A 17829-nucleotide genomic window follows, 5' to 3' on the forward strand; every position below is an offset into this window, starting at 1 on the left:
ATAGTAAACATTCTCTATACACGTAGTATTCTGCTAGGCACTTTAGAAATATAAGACATGGTTCTGGCAGTGAAGGATCTTTTGTAGTTGGAGAAATAAGAATCTCAAATATGAAATACAAACTAGTAAACTACGCAGAACTCACTAGAATTCACTCACTCGTTTAAGTTACTGAGCAAGTGGTACTTGTTGATGTGGTGCTAATTTTAAGATGAAAATTATATAGCTCATGTCTTCAACAGACAGAAAGCTTAGAATGGGAAGACAGATATGAAAACAAGTAAGTGTAAGTGTTACAGGTACTACAAAAACCCTAAAGAGGGAGCAGCACATTCTGCCTGGGGTTTCAGGAAAGGATGCATAGAAGAAATGATGTCTTAGCTGAGCTTAAAAACACAGATTCCTGGGATGCCTGGGTGGCTCAGTTGGTTAAATGTCTGACTTCGGCTCAGGTCATGATCTCACGGTTCATGAGTTCAAGCCCTGCAAGGGGATCTCTACTGTCAGTGCCGAGCCAGCTTCAGATCCTCTGTCTTCCCTGCCCCCTCTCTGTCCCTCTCCTGCTCACACTCTCTAAAAAATGAATAAACATAAAAAAAACCCCAAAAAACAAAAAACTCAGATTCCTATTTAGGTACTGTCCAGGGAGACAAAGTAGGGAAGGGCACATTAGGCACAAGGATCAATATGAGCAAAAGGACAGAAGTACAGAAACTGTAAATAGTTTAAAATAAAGTGGCTGGGTATGCTTCATGGCTAGGATGAGAAGGGATGTGTATTTAATAAATAAGCCAAATGAAAGAAAGTCTTGTAGGATGTGATAAGGAGTACAGAATTTACCCTACTGTCTTCTGTCTCTTATTCATTCAACAAATATTTACTGAGCAGATACTATATGCTAAGCATCTTTCTTGATATAGACAAGATTCCTGTCCTGTCCTGTCCTCATGAGGGTGTTACTGGGGGAACATGGTACAGTGAAATACACTGGACACACAGATTTGGATAACAAATGTCAGTTGCAGAAGACTCTACATCCCCAAAACAAAAAAGTAAACAGAATACATACACATAAAATAAACCAATGGGTGTATGTGGCAGTGATTCATGTCATATGTTTCTAGGGCTTCAAAAAGTAAAGTCAAACCTTGATCATAATACTTTCATAGACAAATCATTTTGTAGTATTAAGGGTCATCTTTCTCAATAGCCTGCATTGTTCCCTTAAATTCTTACTTGTGGTAAGGCAGAAAATTGATTGGTTTCTCCACCAATAGAAGGTGGTATTGGTTGCTGTATTCTTTTACAGATAACCTAAGTCCCCTGTTTCCCAGGTTTTCCAGGGAAGCCTGCTAAAGATACAACTTCACACACTTCAAGCAATAACTTCAGTGACTGAAGCACATTCTCAATCAAGAAGAAACATATTAACACAATTCATGTATTGAGCAAAATTGTTTTGATGTTTACAGTAGCTTGATTGTAACATAACGTGTAATGCAAGTCTATTAGTGAATTCCTGGTTTCATTCACTCAAAACTTTTTGAAAAATTCTTAGTTAGAAATTTTCGATTTTGGTCTCATCCTGGAGATATTTTTTTTCCCCTTAGAGAGACTGAGTTAAGCCCATTCAAGCATATTTGAAAAATGGAACTAAGCTAAAATACTTTTTTCATTTCAAAGACAAGCTGTTACACAAAGAAATAATTTAATGCCGGTTAAACTTTGATACATTACTATGGTCAGTGCTTTAAGAAGCATTGTTCTTCTGTAAAATTTTGGTAAAAGTTTTTTAAATAAATAAATTTTAATGTTTATTTGAGAGAGAGAGAGCGCGAGTGAGCACGAGTGGGAAAAGGGCGCAGAGAGAGAGAGAGAGAGAGAGAGAGAGAGAGAGAGAATTTGAAGCAGGATCCAGGCTCGGAGCTGTCAGCACAGAGCCTGACGTGAGGCTTGAACTTCCGAACCATGAGATCATGACCTGAGCAGAAGTCAGACGTTCAACCGACTGAGCCACCTATGTGCCCCTGAAGTAAAAGTTTTGAAAACTAACCAGCCATGTGTTCTGCTTCCAGTGGCCTTTCAGTTGCATCTTCACTACATGGTTATTAATATCCAAAGAAGCTACTCGGAATCCAATTTCATTCTGTTCTTTGGATTTTTCTCTTTCAAGAAGAGAGAAATTGAAATTTCTATGGCAACATGCTACATTTGAGAGGCAGGCCTTACCTTTTTACTAATTAAATAAGTGAGGTAGATAACTAATTAGGCTGTTAAATATGCGTTCTATGAGGCAATATCCATATCAGGGGTAAGTAAGTACGGCTCTACAACTCCAGTCTGCATTTCTTGATCTGTGGTTTAATACTGCTGTCTTTAACATTATACCATGGAAGTATCTGTATTTAACACAATTTTCCTTCACACATTGTAAGTGAACAAATAGTGCTTAACAAATAGCAAGGATTTAGCTGGACAACAGCATACCGCTTCAAAATTCTGCAGAATTTTAGTAAATTTACACCACCAGTGCAGTTAAGTCTCTTGGTTAGTATGATTATAGCCTAGTTAGGGATATCATCAACCCCATCTATAAACTAGGAACAAAAGGAGCTTAGACTCAATGTTTTAAAAACTGTTCTCTTTCTCTGTATTTATTCAACTTTTCTTTCCTTCACTTCCTATGTCTGCTCTCTATAGCTCTCCTCATTCATTTTTATGTTTCTTTTATTCACAGTTTTTCTGTCCAGAATAGCCTTTCTCTATTAAACAAAAGAACAAAAAATAAAATAAAATCACAATACGAATAAAAGAGAATCACTGGGTATTTTACAGGCAACAGTAGGCAGAAAATGTAGCGTGGGAAGCAACATTAATTCATTGAATGGTTTTTTTTACTTAAAAACTTAAGTGTGTTGTAACCCACTGTTCCCTAGAGACAACTGAGTAAGATATATGCTACTGACTTGTCAAGAATCCTTTATCCAAGTATCCTTAACTCAGATTTTCCTTCAGTACCCATAATTATCAGTGGTCATCGCTTCTATGAAACAACACATGGCATATGAGCAGACTGTCCTTAACCCTCTCCTTTCTAAGCAGCCCTTTTTTTCCCCCCAATATATGAAATTTATTGTCAAATTGGTTTCCATACAACACCCGGTGCTCATCCCCAAAAGATGCCCTCTTCAATACTCATCACCCACCCTCCCCTCCCTCCCACCTCCCATCAACCCTCAGTTTGTTCTCAGTTTTTAAGAGTCTCTTATGCTTTGGCTCTCTCCCACTCTAACCTCTTTTTTTTTTTTTTTTTCTTCCCCTCCACCATGGGTTTCTGTTAAGTTTCTCAGGATCCACATAAGAGTGAAACCATATGGTATCTGTCTTTCTCTGTATGGCTTATTTCAATTAGCATCACACTCTCCAGTTCCATCCACGTTGCTAGAAAGGGCCATATTTCGTTCTTTCTCATTGCCCTGTAGTACTCCATTGTGTATATAAACCACAATTTCTTTATCCATTCATCAGTTGATGGACATTTAGGCTCTTTCCATAATTTGGCTATTGTTGAGAGTGCTAAGCAGCCCTTTTTGATACTTGAGCAAGTCACACTGAGGGAAGAATAAAGTGGTACTTTTGCAAATAGTAATTCCTATTATCTGTTGAAGAACTACCCTTTGCTAAGAATCCTGAATCTGGACACTGAGTTTCCAAAGGTAGCTCCTACTGCATCAATCTAAATAGCAGCTGAATTTTAACAGGGTCTTGTCAAAGTTCAAGTGAGAGACTTACCTGCTCCTGGGTCATCTTCTGCAGCTCATTCTCCCAAGCTGCCTGGTCATCGTCCAAGTTATAGGAAGCTGGTGGAGTGAGTCCACGAAGAATCAGGGGGTCTCGGTCATGGCAGAGGGCTGTCAGGTGTCCAATATACAACTTTAATTTGCTTCTATTCTGGTCAAGTTCTAAGAGGGGCTGGATGATCTGAAGTGAAAAAATTGAGGAAAGTCAAGGTCAATCTGAAACAAGAAGTTCAAATATCTTTGTCTTCCAAGTCAAAGAAAACTGGCCAAAGAGTCAAACTGCTCTAACCACCACTGAAATCTTCAGGATTATAAAAAGATACAGTTCCACACACTTGCACATTTACACTGTCACATCTAAACCCCCTTTTGGGAGACAGGTAGGGAATGCTGGCTTAGTCTATCAAGATGAAACTGAGAGTTCCATACTTAGGCAGGGGATTAAACACAGGACTAACTTGTTTTTACCACGACATTCATGATACAGAAAGACTCCAGTTACCTCATGATTTCTCTTCCCGTTTATTTATAAGAGGTTACAAAAAAAAAAAATGCTAGCGAAATTTGCTCACTGAAAGCCTGGACAGCATATACTTCATGTGTTCCTTCACCTCCTGGAATAGAAGAAAAATTCTGTCTCTGGAGAAGGTGCAAGTTTTTCTTGGCCATGAGATGTGATGAGTGAACTCATTACTAAATCTGCCTCATCCTGGCTTAAGCGCCCCTCATTCATTTCACAGAGGTATCCAATATTCTTTTTAAACAGTGATTGATAAATTCTTCTATAACACCAAACACCTGACTCACAGCCAAGGACTCTCTGAAATTCTCTCAGTTGTAACACTGGTTTGATGTTTATCTTGAAAAACAGTCCTGCACTTTTTTTTTTTTTTTTGGTATTCCCTTTACTCTGGATGAATAACTATCCCTTGATTCCACTTGGAAGCACATGACAGATGACTTCTACCCCAGAATTTCATTTGACAGCTCTCATGACAATACTCTGGTCAGGTACTTGGTAGTTGGTCAAAGCCTGGCGCGTTTAGGAAGAGTTGGGCCAGATCTCACATCTCAGAACAAGGAAATGTTAGAGCAGCACCTGCTTGACACATAGCAGCTGTGAGAGTTGTGAAGCTCCACCAAAATGCTGGCAATTCTCAAAATGTTCCCAGGGCTTAAAAGGCAGAGGTCTGCACCTGTTACATGTCACTAGGCTGGCATTTTTCATGTACAGGACACCTCTAACCCACCTAATGAATAAAGGAGCTCAGTAATCTTTACAGAAACAAGGACTGGCATTACTTTCAAAAGTGACACTGATTTCTCCCTGGCCTCCCGAGAGGCCTGCTCCTGCTGCTTTCCTTTATTTCTCTTTAAGAGTTTTTTTTAAATGAATAAAGTTTTACATATTTTATGAAATTAATACATATTTTACTCTGAAAAATATGGGAAAAAAGTATAAAAGAAGTGACAAAATAGGCTATAGGCATTACCATTTGCAATGTTGGCTGATTTTCTTCTAAGTCTTGTAATAAACTTATATAAACCAACTTTAACAGTATCACACTTCATATTTTGCTTGATACACTGTTTATCCATTTAATGTTATAAACATTATGAGTACTATTCAAACATTACCTATTCCTGGAAAAACATGGTTTTTAATGGTGGCTTTATAAATACATCACATTTCCTGTGTTTTCTAATATTAATTCCATGAAATAATTGAGAGGGAAGAGCCAGGGGCACCTGGGTGGCTTAATCGGTTAAGCATCCACCTTCAGCTCAGGTCATGATCTTGTGGCTCGTGAGTTTGAGCCCTGCATCGGGCTCTGCATCTGGACAATGTGGATTCTTTCTCTCTCCCTCTCTCTCTGCCACTCCCTAACTTGTGCGCTCTCTCTCTCAAAATAAATAAAAACTTAAAAAAAGAGAGGGAAGAGCCAGGGCATAGTGACTAAAACAATCTTTAGCTTACTAAAGAGATCAGAGTTCAGAGGTTAGGCCTATCTAGTATTACATATTATAGAAGTTGAAGCCTGGCTAGACAAACCAGAGAAAGTAAATCAACTTAGCATTATTTTGTTTTTTAAACTCATACACACAATTCTATAAGGATAAAGGTTAAACACTTAGGTGCTGGTATGGAAAGCTCTTGGGTTCTATAAGAAACCCCTAATCAGCAGGCTCATGGTACCAGTTTCTGCTGGCATTTCCTACCTATGATAGACATATTGACCCTGCCAATCACAGAAAGAAGGGACTCTTTGAATAAAGCAGAGGATTTAGAGAGTGGGGAAGTTGGATAATTTTTCACTAACATCACCAATCTCTCAAAAAGAATTATATTTTATTTCTGGCCACAAATGTATACTCACTGCAGAAAATTTTATAAAGAATTCCAAAGCATAATCTTTAAAAGCAATATAAAGGCAGTATTCCCTTAAATGCATGCACACTTTGCACTTCAATAACTAAACTGCCTAGTCATGGTAATAGAACCATAAGACACCACAACCCTGAGGCCTCCACACAATGTAGCCCTATTTCTTTTCTTTCTTTCTTTCTTTTTTTTTTTTTTTTGGTTGTTGTTGTTTTTGGCTTGGCCTTGTCTTCCATTGATAAAAAAAATTTGGCAGGGGAGGGGGAATTCACTTTTGGGACTACCACTTATTCTGTATGTGTGTGTATGTATGTATGTATGTATGTATGTATGTATGTATGTATGTGTGTATGTATGTATGTGTGTGTGTGTGTGTGTGTGTGTTGGGGGGGGACTATAGATGTTATCACATCTGGGCTGCAAGGCTGAAAAAGCTGATATTTTAGGTAATTACTGTTTGAATAAGCAAACTGGCATGAAAGAATATGACCACAGAGGAAGGAGACAATGTGATAAATGGTAGTAATGGAAAAGTCAAATTTCTGATAGTAAATGACATTTAGAAAAATACTACCTCATTACTACATGACTTGAAATGAAAAAACTTATTTTTCAGGTCCTTGTTCTTAAAGGTAAATTTAAATTAATTTAAATGCATTTCATGTTGAAGTGCTAACTGACTAAAAAACATGATAGTCTTTTGCACTCTATAATTCCTCAAAGTCCAAACTGAAAAGTTAAAAAATGATGGAATTTGAAATTCTTTCCAGAATAAAAATTCATCTATGCAACAGCCCAGATGTCTGTCCTTTCTTCCCATGGCTAAAGAAATTGCTTTAACAAAACAAAACAAAAACCCCATAGGGCTTACTATGTGAAGGCATAGGAAACAGCCCAAGTAGCACAGCTCTCAAATCTACCCTCTTAAAAAAATCACTTTGGCCTCTCTGGGACACATTTAACCACGTCAATCATGTGGGAAATGCCCTTATCTCTTCCTTTTCCCCCTATCTGACTTGGGCAGGCCACTTAGAAAAGAAATTGCATTTCCCACAAGGTAGAACTGCCACTGCCTAATCTCAAGAGGGAAAAGGGACGCTTGTCAAGTGGAATGAGGATGCCTTACAGGATCTGTAAGTTATGTCTTCTGTCCACATGCAACCTCAGTACATTGGCAAGAAGTCCTACCAAAAACTATCAGAAATGTGGTCAGGCTTAGTTCCATAGCTATGCAGAAAAATAGTTATACATCTTTTTTTGTCAAAATGAAGTTAAAAAATGAACTTATCGAGATAATTTCTGCTTGTATCAAATGTAATGTCAAAAGGCAATGTTACCCTAGTCTTAATATTTACCAAATTATTAAGGAAAAGAATTTAAATTACAAAAAGGGATAAGATTTTTTTGGTTGACTTACTGATAGCTTTGTTTCTTCTCAAAGGATTTATTTGCTTATGTACTAGATTCTCAAACTGACTTCAGAGGCCAGCATTTGATGACATATGGTGACAGAGGACAGTGATCTTCTGAGGTATTTATTTTAACCTCCTTTCCACTTAAGTGAGATTAGATGGGTAAAGGTCTTTTGGAAGACAGATGAATTGCTCCTGTATTGTTCAGTGTAGACTGTGAGTGAAAATTCCACAGTTTTCCATTTCTGCAACCCATGTATCTATGATATCTGAACACACTTTCTTAGACCATTTGACTCTTCAATACCAGGATGGAATGTGCACAGTGAAAGACTTTTAACTAGTCCATTATTTAGCCTCCTTTTCTCTTCTCCCTCTACTGTTTCTTTGTCAGACACTTACTCTAAGTATAGATTAGTTCGTTGTAACACATTCTAGGCACTGGTTTTATTTTTTTAATTTTGTTTTTTATTTATTTCCTTATTTATTTTGAGAGAGGATGTGAGAGCATGAGCGGGGGAGGGACAAAGACAGAGAAAAGAGAGAATCTTAAGCAGGCTCCGCACTGCCGGCATGGAGTCCGACACCAGGGCTTGAACCCACAAACTGTGAGATCGTGACCTGAGCCAAAATCAAGAGTCAGAACCAACTGAGCCATTCAGGCATCCACCCTAGGCACTCATTTAAAAAGGAATGGTGTAGCTTCATCATAAAGGCTGAATGAATAGGTACTCAATATTATTTGGAACTTAAGATTTTGGGGTAACTAGTATTTTGCTGTTTGGAAGATGCCATTTGTTATTATTTATTATTTATTTATGTTAAAGTAGTCTTCAGGCCCAGTGTGGAGCCCAACATGGGGCTTGAACTCATGACCCTGTGATCAAGACCTGAGCTGAGATCAACAGTCAGATGCTTAACCAACTGAGCTACCTAGGCACCCCAAGAAGATGCCACTTTAAAAAATATTTTATTTTTGAGAGAGAGAGAGAGTGCAAGCATGAGGAGGGGAGGGAGAAGGAGAGAGAGAATCTCAGCCTCCATGCCCAGCACAGGCCCAGTGTGGGGCTTTGAGATCATGACCTGAGCCCAAATCATGAGTTGGACACTTAATGGACTAAGCACCACCCAGACACCCCAAGAAGATGCCATTTTTAAAAATGTTTATTTTTGAGAGAGAGCAAGTGAGTAGGAGGAGGGGAAGAGACAGAGGGACAGAAGATCTGAAGCAGGCTCTGCACTGATAGCAGACAGCCCAATGTGGGGCTTGAACTCAAGAACCATGAGACCATGACCTAACCTGAAGTCAGACACTTAGTTAAGTGACTTAAAGTTAAGGGTGACTGAGCCACCCAGATGCCCTGAAGATGCCATTTTTAAAAAAGCTAACATTTATCCATCATTTACTGTGTTCCTGGAAAATTATTTTTACATTTGCTGTGATTCTTCTGTGGCTAGCTGACTACCCTTAATTGGCTATAAAATCTTGTTCCTCTTTATATCTGCTGCTGAAGTCTTCAGAGACAGGTTCACCTGCCCATATATTAATGGCAAAAATGCTAGTGGTAGTTTTGATTTCTCACTGGGTTACCATTACACTTCTGTCCCCCAGTGTAGGTGTATCAAGAAAGTCCCAGAACAAATAACATTAACTGCCTAGAGACATTAGTCTCTTAACTGTATTTTTGTCTAGAGGCTCCAGCAGAGGGCTAACTCTGAAAAGTAAAAAAAAAAAAAAAAAAAAAAAAAAAAAAAAGAACCAAATAAATAAATAAACAAATAAAGAAAATTAATCGATCTAGTCTCAAACTCTTTTCTCCTTCAATAACTAAGTTTATCTTCTTGGCCAATTATATACTTCAGGATAAGAAAGATGAAGGCTAGTGTTAAGTTTCTTTACAAAAGTCTGGAATTTTGTGTTATGTTCTCACTTAAATGCAGTTATTTGTGAAAGAATAGAGTTCTTTCAAAAAATATAGTATATCAAATGACATATATTGAAACTAAAAAGTTATATAATTCACTTAACAAACATTTAGTGAATGCCTTTGTGCCATGCCATATCCAGTTTTAGCTGGTGGGAATATTAAGAATAAGGTGTGGGGGCGCCTGGGTGGCTCAGTCGGTTAAGCGGCCGACTTTGGCTCAGGTCATGATCTCGCGGTCCGTGAGTTCGAACCCCGTGTCAGGCTCTGTGCTGACAGCTCAGAGCCTGGAGCCTGTTTCAGATTCTGTGTCTCCCTCTCTCTGACCCTCCCCCGTTTATGCTTTGTCTCTCTCTGTCTCAAAAATAAATAAACGTTAAAAAAAAAATTAAAAAAAAAAAAAGAATAAGGTGTGGTTCTACTCTACATTAAAAAAGTCATGAAATAATGGAGCTAATGTGTTGAGTGTATACAAGAATTAAAATGCATAAATTCATGGTTTATCTTCAAGTTTACTTTTGAAATCAACTTCATGCAAATTGCTAAATAAACCTCTGTGCCGTGCTGTGAAGCTTAGTTTAACTTTGTCTTCGTATATAAGGTTATAAAATCCAAGTTTTTTCTTCTTTAAAATTTTTTTTAATGTTTATTTTTGAGAGAGAGAGAGAGAGAGAGAGAGAGAGAGAGAGGCAGAGAGAAAGTGGGGGAGGGGCAGAGAACGAGGGAGACACAGAATCCGAAGCAGGCTCCAGGCTCTAGCTGTCAGCACAGAGCTCGATGCTGGCTTGAACTCACAAACCTCGAGATCATGACTTGAGCTGAAGTCAGATGCTTAACCAACTGAGCCACCCAGGCACTCCTCAAGTTTTTTATTCTTAATGGTCTCTGAGATCCAACTTCTTAATTAGCTTTCTCATTTGAAGCCCAAACAGAAGGACAATTAATGGATTCCCTAAATGTTTTTGGTGGTATAGTCTTACCCATTTTTAACCCTACCAAATAGAAAAAAATATACTTTTGAGAATGGCCCTCACTAGACACTTTTCCTGCAAGAGAGAGAATAGCTTTAGACTTACTTTGTACTTAGTGGGCTAGTAACTGAAAAACAATTCTAGTATAGCATAGCTGCCTTTCTTTTAGGGGTAAGTTAATAAACTTCCAAAATTCCAGGAAAAATTAACAGATAACCTAAAGTTAAAGGCAAGTTAAAGTTAAGGGCTCCAAATCCTAACCCTTACTTCATTAACTATCTTTCATGTTTAACTATTTGACTCCCCAAATTTTATAGAATGTGACTTTCCTGTATTTGTCTCCTAAACCAAAAATAAAAATCATGACAAAAGCAAAACAATCATTTATATCATAAATATTTTCTAAGTACCTAAAATAGGTGTGTTATAGTAAGCAGAATCTGTTCTTTCAGCCTCCCTTACAGATGACCTACTATTACTACTATAGTAAATGAAATATTTGGACTGGGGAATCACTTAGGCTCACTTAACCCTCTCATTATGTTATCTATATACTGGTGGCAAAGATTCTCACCAAACTTTAGTTAGGTTCTCCCTGAACTCTCTTCTTAACTGGCCCTAATTTTGGGCTCATCTCTACATTGTCTAGCTCTATCAAGAATTCTGCTAAATTGGTTTATCAAGAATCTCTCATCCTTGATATTTGATTACTCTCAATATATGATAAGGTTCCTCATCCTCCCTCATTCTCCAGGTGATCGCTGGCCTGCCTTCAGCAAGGATCTTATTAGGTCAGTTTAGCCAGAATGTGCCCTTATCCCTGGTGTTTTGTCTTGGTAAGTGTCCATATACTGATCCCAACCCTGCTTCTTGGCCATGAATTTCCAGTTTTCCTTACCATATTCAGTTCAAAGATTGTTAAGCACAATCTTTCTCCCCACTGAACAACTCCATTGCACTGCTTCCTATCCCTATCACAGTTGTCTTGAATAAAGTCTGTCTTACTGTTTAAAAAAGGGAATGGATAATTTTTTTCTTTAACACTGAGTAAAGGAAAGGAATAGTAAATACTCAGTTACACTAGGAATTCAGGTTCAGGGACTATTGGGTCACTGAGATGAATAAATGTTAATCAGAAATCTTACTACAAACAGAAATATCTAGTTCTTAAAGTAAAAACTCTCTCCAAAGGTTTTAGATTTTAAAAAGGCTTTATGGTTTGTTAAAGTTTAAATGTGTCCATCAAAATTGCCAAAGGCTATAGGTTTTGAAGTACAAACAAAAGTGGTAATCATTTTATAAAAAACTGGGGGCTCAGTTGGTTAAGTGTCTGACTTCAGCTCAAGTCATGGTTTCACAATTTGTGGGTTCAAGCCCTATGTCAGACTGTGCTGACAGCTCAGATCCTGGAGCCTGCTTCAGATTCTGTGTCTCTCTCTCTCTCTCTCTCTGCCTGTTCCCCGCTCAAGTTCTCTCTCTCTCTCTCTCTCTCTCTCTCTCTCAAAAATAAACATTAAAAAATTTTTAAATAACATCTGGTCATTTCCTCTTAGTTTCATGGCTCAGAAATCCGTTGTCAACTTTTCTTTAAGTATATACTACCACTTCAGCAAAACAAAACATTTTCTACTTCTTGATCTGGATACAGAGAGAGAGAAAAAAAATCTGTACTCAAAGTTGTAAGGAGACAGGAAACAGGGTACAGAATAAAATGAATCTTGAAATCTGAACTACAGAGCTACTAACTATATTTTGCCTAGTTACTCTTCATTTAGTTAAAACCTATCCTATTTTATGCAGTATAATAAATGCTACTCAAATACAGCAGAGTGTTGCAGGCCTGCACACTGGTAAGGGAAGGGAATCTCCCACTGGGCCCTTTTATTCATATGCTCGCAGAGGATGTTAAAGGCTGCAGGTATTTCAAGTGCCTGCTTTAACACTTGGAAATTTGTAAGATACATGAAAATAAGATCATTTACCAATAAGGGGGCAGACAAGTATGTACAAATGAAGAAGTGCAGATAAATGGACATTAGGTGGAGAGAATGCTACTATGAGGCACAGAAGCTACTACAAGCTAACCAATCAGGGGGACACATAGTAGGCACCCTGAAGATATGGTCAGATGAGAGAAAGAGAACTAGATTCAAGAAAACCACCCACTCTGCTAGATTAAGAAATGCTAAGAATAGGTGCATGCTCCAAAATTCTTCCTCGCTCTTAAGAGTTAATAAAGATGGGAAAGCATCTTCAATTCAGTTCTTGGCTGAAGGCTTGCCTCTCCACAATAAATCATTTATTGTATTTTAGTGAACAATGTAGGGGTTAAGTATTTGTGTGTACACCTAAAAGTGTACACAATAAAACAGGTAAGTGACCACCCCATTCTATACCTAAGTTCCATGGCTATTCACTCATGAATGAGAAATTACGGGGAAAAAATTCTAGGCATGGGGGAGAAAAATGAGGCAGAAGAGGGAGAAAAGAGGTTCACACTTTTGGAACAGGCGAGCCAAATGAATACTGATGCTGCATTGAAAAGGAAAAACTAGTTAGGCAGTTGGCCGCAAGCAAAAATGGTGGCCTCAACTCCTTGCATGCCTGTGCACCTACCTGAGTGTTGAAATTAATAACTCACACTCCATTCTGATCCTTTGAGGTGTGGAGCCTAAAGTACTCCTGCTATAATTGTTTGTTGCAGTCATGCACAACAACACTTCTTGGCATTATTACATGTCTGCTAGACAGATGGATCTGAAAAACAGCAACATGCTTGTTGCCTGCTGGGCAAACCACAATAACAACCTTATCACAACATTTCATTTTCTTCTCTTTCCAATGCAATGTACCAATTGCACTGGAAGAGGAAGAGAAGGCCAAGTGGAGGTACCCAGGATAAACAAAAGGAACCTCCTGGCTTTGACAGTCTTTCAATAAATAGGGAATGATCTAACAAAGAATGTACATTATAGGGAACACATCCACTAGCTCCTTCTCATAGTCTAGTCTACAGGAATACGGAGAAGAAAAGGGCAAAGTATGATTATCTAGTAACTATGAGATTTGATAACATATCTGTATAAGGGCTCCCAGAGGCCAGTCTCTGGAGGAGACTGTTTTGTGATTAGCTTATTTTAAGGTCAGGTTAAAGCTGTGTGTGTGTGTGTGTGTGTGTGTGTACACACCTAAAAGAGTTGGAGGAGTAGACAGAGATAGTTTGCCATTAGTCACATTATTATTTCAACTCTAGTGTCAAATCAAACACAGTAGGACCATGCAGATATTTAGAAGTCTACTATAGAATGCTCACTGATAGGCTGTGGCCACTGAGGGGCTCATTCTATCTGAAGACAGACATGGTAGACATGGCTCCTCATCAAACAGTGCTTAACAAGAATGTACCCCCTACGAGGGTACAGGTGGGAGAGGAGAGTTTATCTATCATTTGGAACGCAGGGGAAAATATCTATAGCTGTGGAGAGATATCAGAAATGGGTATTTCTGCTATTTAGAGAAGAACTGATTTTCATATAGGAATTTGATCTCTTAATGCTAAAGTTAGAAATAACCAGGAAACAAACTTGACAGGTTAGACACGTGATTTGGTGTGTATAAGAAGGCACACGGATATCCTTGCAGTGGGAAGAGGACGGCAAGGGCAAGATGGAAGGAAAGATCTGAGCAAAATGGCTCTTAGCCATTATATTCAGGTTTAGCACAGCTTAGAAATCTGCAAACTGAGAGGATGGAAGTGTTTCTGAATATCATAAAAGAGCACTTCAAGAACTGAAACCAGTACCAGGACAGGAGACACAAGGGTGTCTGTCTCTTTAACTTCTCCTTCTCATTAGTATACATTAAATAAAGCTAGGCCCCCAGTGAGCTAAGGCTAATTCCAGGAAAGGTGCCCTATTTTAGCCCCAGTAGCACCATCATTCTCTTCCTTTCCTCTTCTACCTCTCTCTCCTCCTGACCTACCCACACGAAGAATCTGTATTTCCACTCCACACATACATACCAAAAAATGTCAGATATCTGAGAATTGGAAAGGGATCTTGGCTGCTCTGACAGAGCCGTCCTTCCTGGATTTATGTCTGCCGTAGTCAATCAGGAAATCATATTTAAAAAGCAAATTCTTTCTGAAAATCTTATACACCGTGAACAAATCCCATGGATTAATGATTTCCAGACATTACCCTTTTACCTTGGGAGTAACCCAGGCTTTGGGTGGAAAAAAAAAGGATTTGGGAAAAACAAAAATTAAGAAGATGGTTTTCTCTACCCATTTTCTTTATTTCAGAATAAAACCTCCCAAATAGTCACTGAATTAATCTCCCCTCCTCCTCCTCTCTGAAAGTTAAAATTGCTTAGCAAAGCACAAACTCTGATAGATATCACCATTACATTATTACTAGTAGTTGATGCTTAAGCAAAGCTTTTATTATTTGAGGATAGAAAAGTTACTATGACAAAATACCAGAAATCCTGTTATAAGTTAACAGCCAGAGGAATTCAGGATTAAGTAACCTGGGGCAAATCAAGCCTTTTTGTGTATATATGACCCAGTTTTTGGAAGAAGGATTCATGTGCCCAGATTCCCTCTGATCCAGTACAGAGTTCAGTAAGTGCTGACTGAAGATCAGCTCTGAAGTACAGTGGCAGAGTGCAGCAGTCCCACTGGAAACTGAGGAACAGAGGAAAGAGCAACACACTCTGTGACAGAGCTGACAGATCCTAAGAGAAGAGCAGCGGAGTACTTGCAAGTAAAAGAATGGAGTGCCAACAGACCAAGGGAGAAAGTTCCAAGGAATTAGAAATGGGGGTGTATCTAGACTGCAAGAAGGTAAAGTTACACGATATTACAGAGGAAGGAGGCTCTTAGTATAGTTATAAAGTGACTTGACAGTGGGGGAAAAAGGTACGTTTGTACAGAATCTTCCTAATTTGTTTCATCTACAAGCCTCTAGCTCCAGCTTTTGGTACTCATGATAAAGCTACCACACATATGGACCCACATCCAATTCTGTAGCAGTTTTTGTGGGAAACACAAAGGACAGAGACCATGTTTCTAAAATAATCAGAGTACCTAATATTTTATTGGGCTTAGAAAATAGGAAACAATGAAAAAGTGCAGTGGAAACTCCAACCCTGAAAATCAACCAAAGAGGAAAAGCAACAAGAGAATGTAGAACACACCTTTTCTTTACCATGTTAATCTGTTCATGTCACTAGTGCTTTTCCTTGGTCTCTTTCCAGGGAGTATACTTTTAGTGTCATAGACTTTCACAGCAACTAACAGGAGGAACAGCTCTCTCCATGCTTCAAGCAATCTGCCCAAATATATGCATCCCTCAATTCTGGGGGATTCTTTACACTAAGTTGCTTTGTAGGCTTCAGCAGCTGTAATCTTCTGTATGAGATGCTATTGCTGACAACAATTAGAAAGCCCTAGATCATCCACAGGAAGCAAGGTCTCTGCCATCTTCACCTAAACAATAAAGTCTCACGCCATTTGGTCTGGTATACTTCTGTATTCATCTATCTAATACACCATCCATATACCATTTCCCAGATGTACCATTTCAAAGAATACTGCAAAGCCATCCTAAGGCTGACATTTGTGTCTCAGACTATCTTGTGAGTTCAGTGCTGTACGTTCTATGTACCTGAAGGTTTCCAGCTCTGATTTAATTAACATGCCCATCTAAACAATCATACTTTTTTGTGCACAACAATAGAGCATCAGGTTCACATGTTACACATGCGTGCGTGCGCACACACACACACACACACACACACAATATGCGGTTTGATTACAGGGGCCAGGCTCCTCTAAACTGGAATGCTTGCATCCCAGTGTCTCCTGAAGCAATTACAACTTGTACCTTCTAGGAAAGCAGAGTTGTTTGCCTGGCTGCTTGCCTTATCTGCTCTCATGTTAGTTACTTCACTCATGAAATTTTTGCTAATTAGCCATGGAATTAAAGTAACTTAGATGGTCTTCTGTATCTTATGATCTTACTAAGAATCTTATATTGACTTGAATATTTCTCCAGAAAAAGCTGCTAGGGCATCTCATACTTTATAGCACTATAATCCAAGCAGACACAGTAGTCTCCATTCTTTACTGCCAGGGAAGGCAATGTGGCTGGCTGTGGCCACAAGCATGACTCATTCAAACACTGTAGCCATAAGCATGTAGGCCCTTGGCTGGTAATGTTAATTACTGGGCATCCAGTTTCAAAGACTGGTGAAAAAAGGCTTTTTCACCCAGAGGCTGTCCTCACCAGAGAGACAGATTTGTATTCCTCACATTATGTGGCTATAAAATGTCTGCATTGTACCAAAAACTCTGTGAGGGAGTACAGAACTATGGAGCAATACTGTGCAGTAGTTAAAAGCATGGGCTCTGGAGACAGACTGGTTTAACTCCAGGCTCTGCAACATTCTAGCTATGAGACCAAGGACAAGCTACTTTGGGGACAGTGTATTTTATGTGATTGTAATAATCCATGTGTCTACCACAGAGGAAACTTGTTCAATAATTATTAACTATAACTATTTTTTTTAACTATTACTATTTTCAAGAATCTGTTTCATCATCTATAAAATAGATCTGAATAGATGTAAAATACAAGTTATTCTTGATAACTTTAGCTGACACTCTGATCCCTAAGACATTTTAACCCTATCACTGTGCTTCGCTCCACCACCAACCATGGATGGTAAGACAACCACTGGATGCGGAGTAATGAGAAAAACAAAGAAGAGCTGGATCAGCAATAGACCAGAGGCTGGTAAATTACAGTCCGTGGACCAAATTTAACACCACTGCCTGTTTTTCTGTAATCCATCTTCTAAGAATGGGTTTTACATTTTCAAATGGTTGAAAAAAATGAGTGGAAGAATATTTGGGTGACATATGGAAATTACATACAAATCAAATTTCAGCATCGATAAATAAAGTTATATTAGATTGTGAGTCATGCTCATTTATTTACATATTACCTATGGTTGCTTTTAATCTACAAACCTTTACCCAAAACTTTGCCAATCCGTACAATAGATCAATTCCAGACAGTGGGGTAACTATAATATTAGGAAATTCTTATAACTGTCTCACAGATTAGTTAAGAAATAATAACTACCATTAAAAAATTCAATTCATAACTACAATGAGACATCACCTCACTCCTGTCAGAATGGCTAAAATGAAGAACACAAGAGACAGCAAGTATTGGTGAGGATGTGGAGAAAAAGGAACCTTCATGCACTGCTGGTGGGAATGTAGCCTGGTGTAACCACTGTGAAAAATAGACGGAGGTTCTTCAAAAA

The 17829-nt window shown here is 38.5% G+C and overlaps 1 protein-coding gene across 9 annotated transcripts in view; it reads right to left on the bottom strand.

Moving 5' to 3' along the window:
* ERC1 (ELKS/RAB6-interacting/CAST family member 1) overlaps window positions 1–17829 on the bottom strand; it is a 509468-nt gene that overhangs the window by 41019 nt on the left and 450620 nt on the right. For 5 of the 9 annotated variants that reach the window (XM_042945440.1, XM_042945438.1, XM_042945439.1 and 2 more), the window contains one exon: window positions 3793–3981. In XM_042945440.1, the coding sequence (XP_042801374.1) occupies window positions 3793–3981 (189 nt within the window). Of the gene's footprint in view, window positions 1–3792; window positions 3982–17829 lie in introns of those variants that run through there. The other 4 variants (XM_042945445.1, XM_042945443.1, XM_042945444.1 and 1 more) reach the window with 1 other exon arrangement.

Source organism: Panthera leo, chromosome B4 (genome assembly GCF_018350215.1).
Source record: "Panthera leo isolate Ple1 chromosome B4, P.leo_Ple1_pat1.1, whole genome shotgun sequence".
Taxonomy (NCBI): Eukaryota; Metazoa; Chordata; class Mammalia; order Carnivora; family Felidae; genus Panthera; species Panthera leo.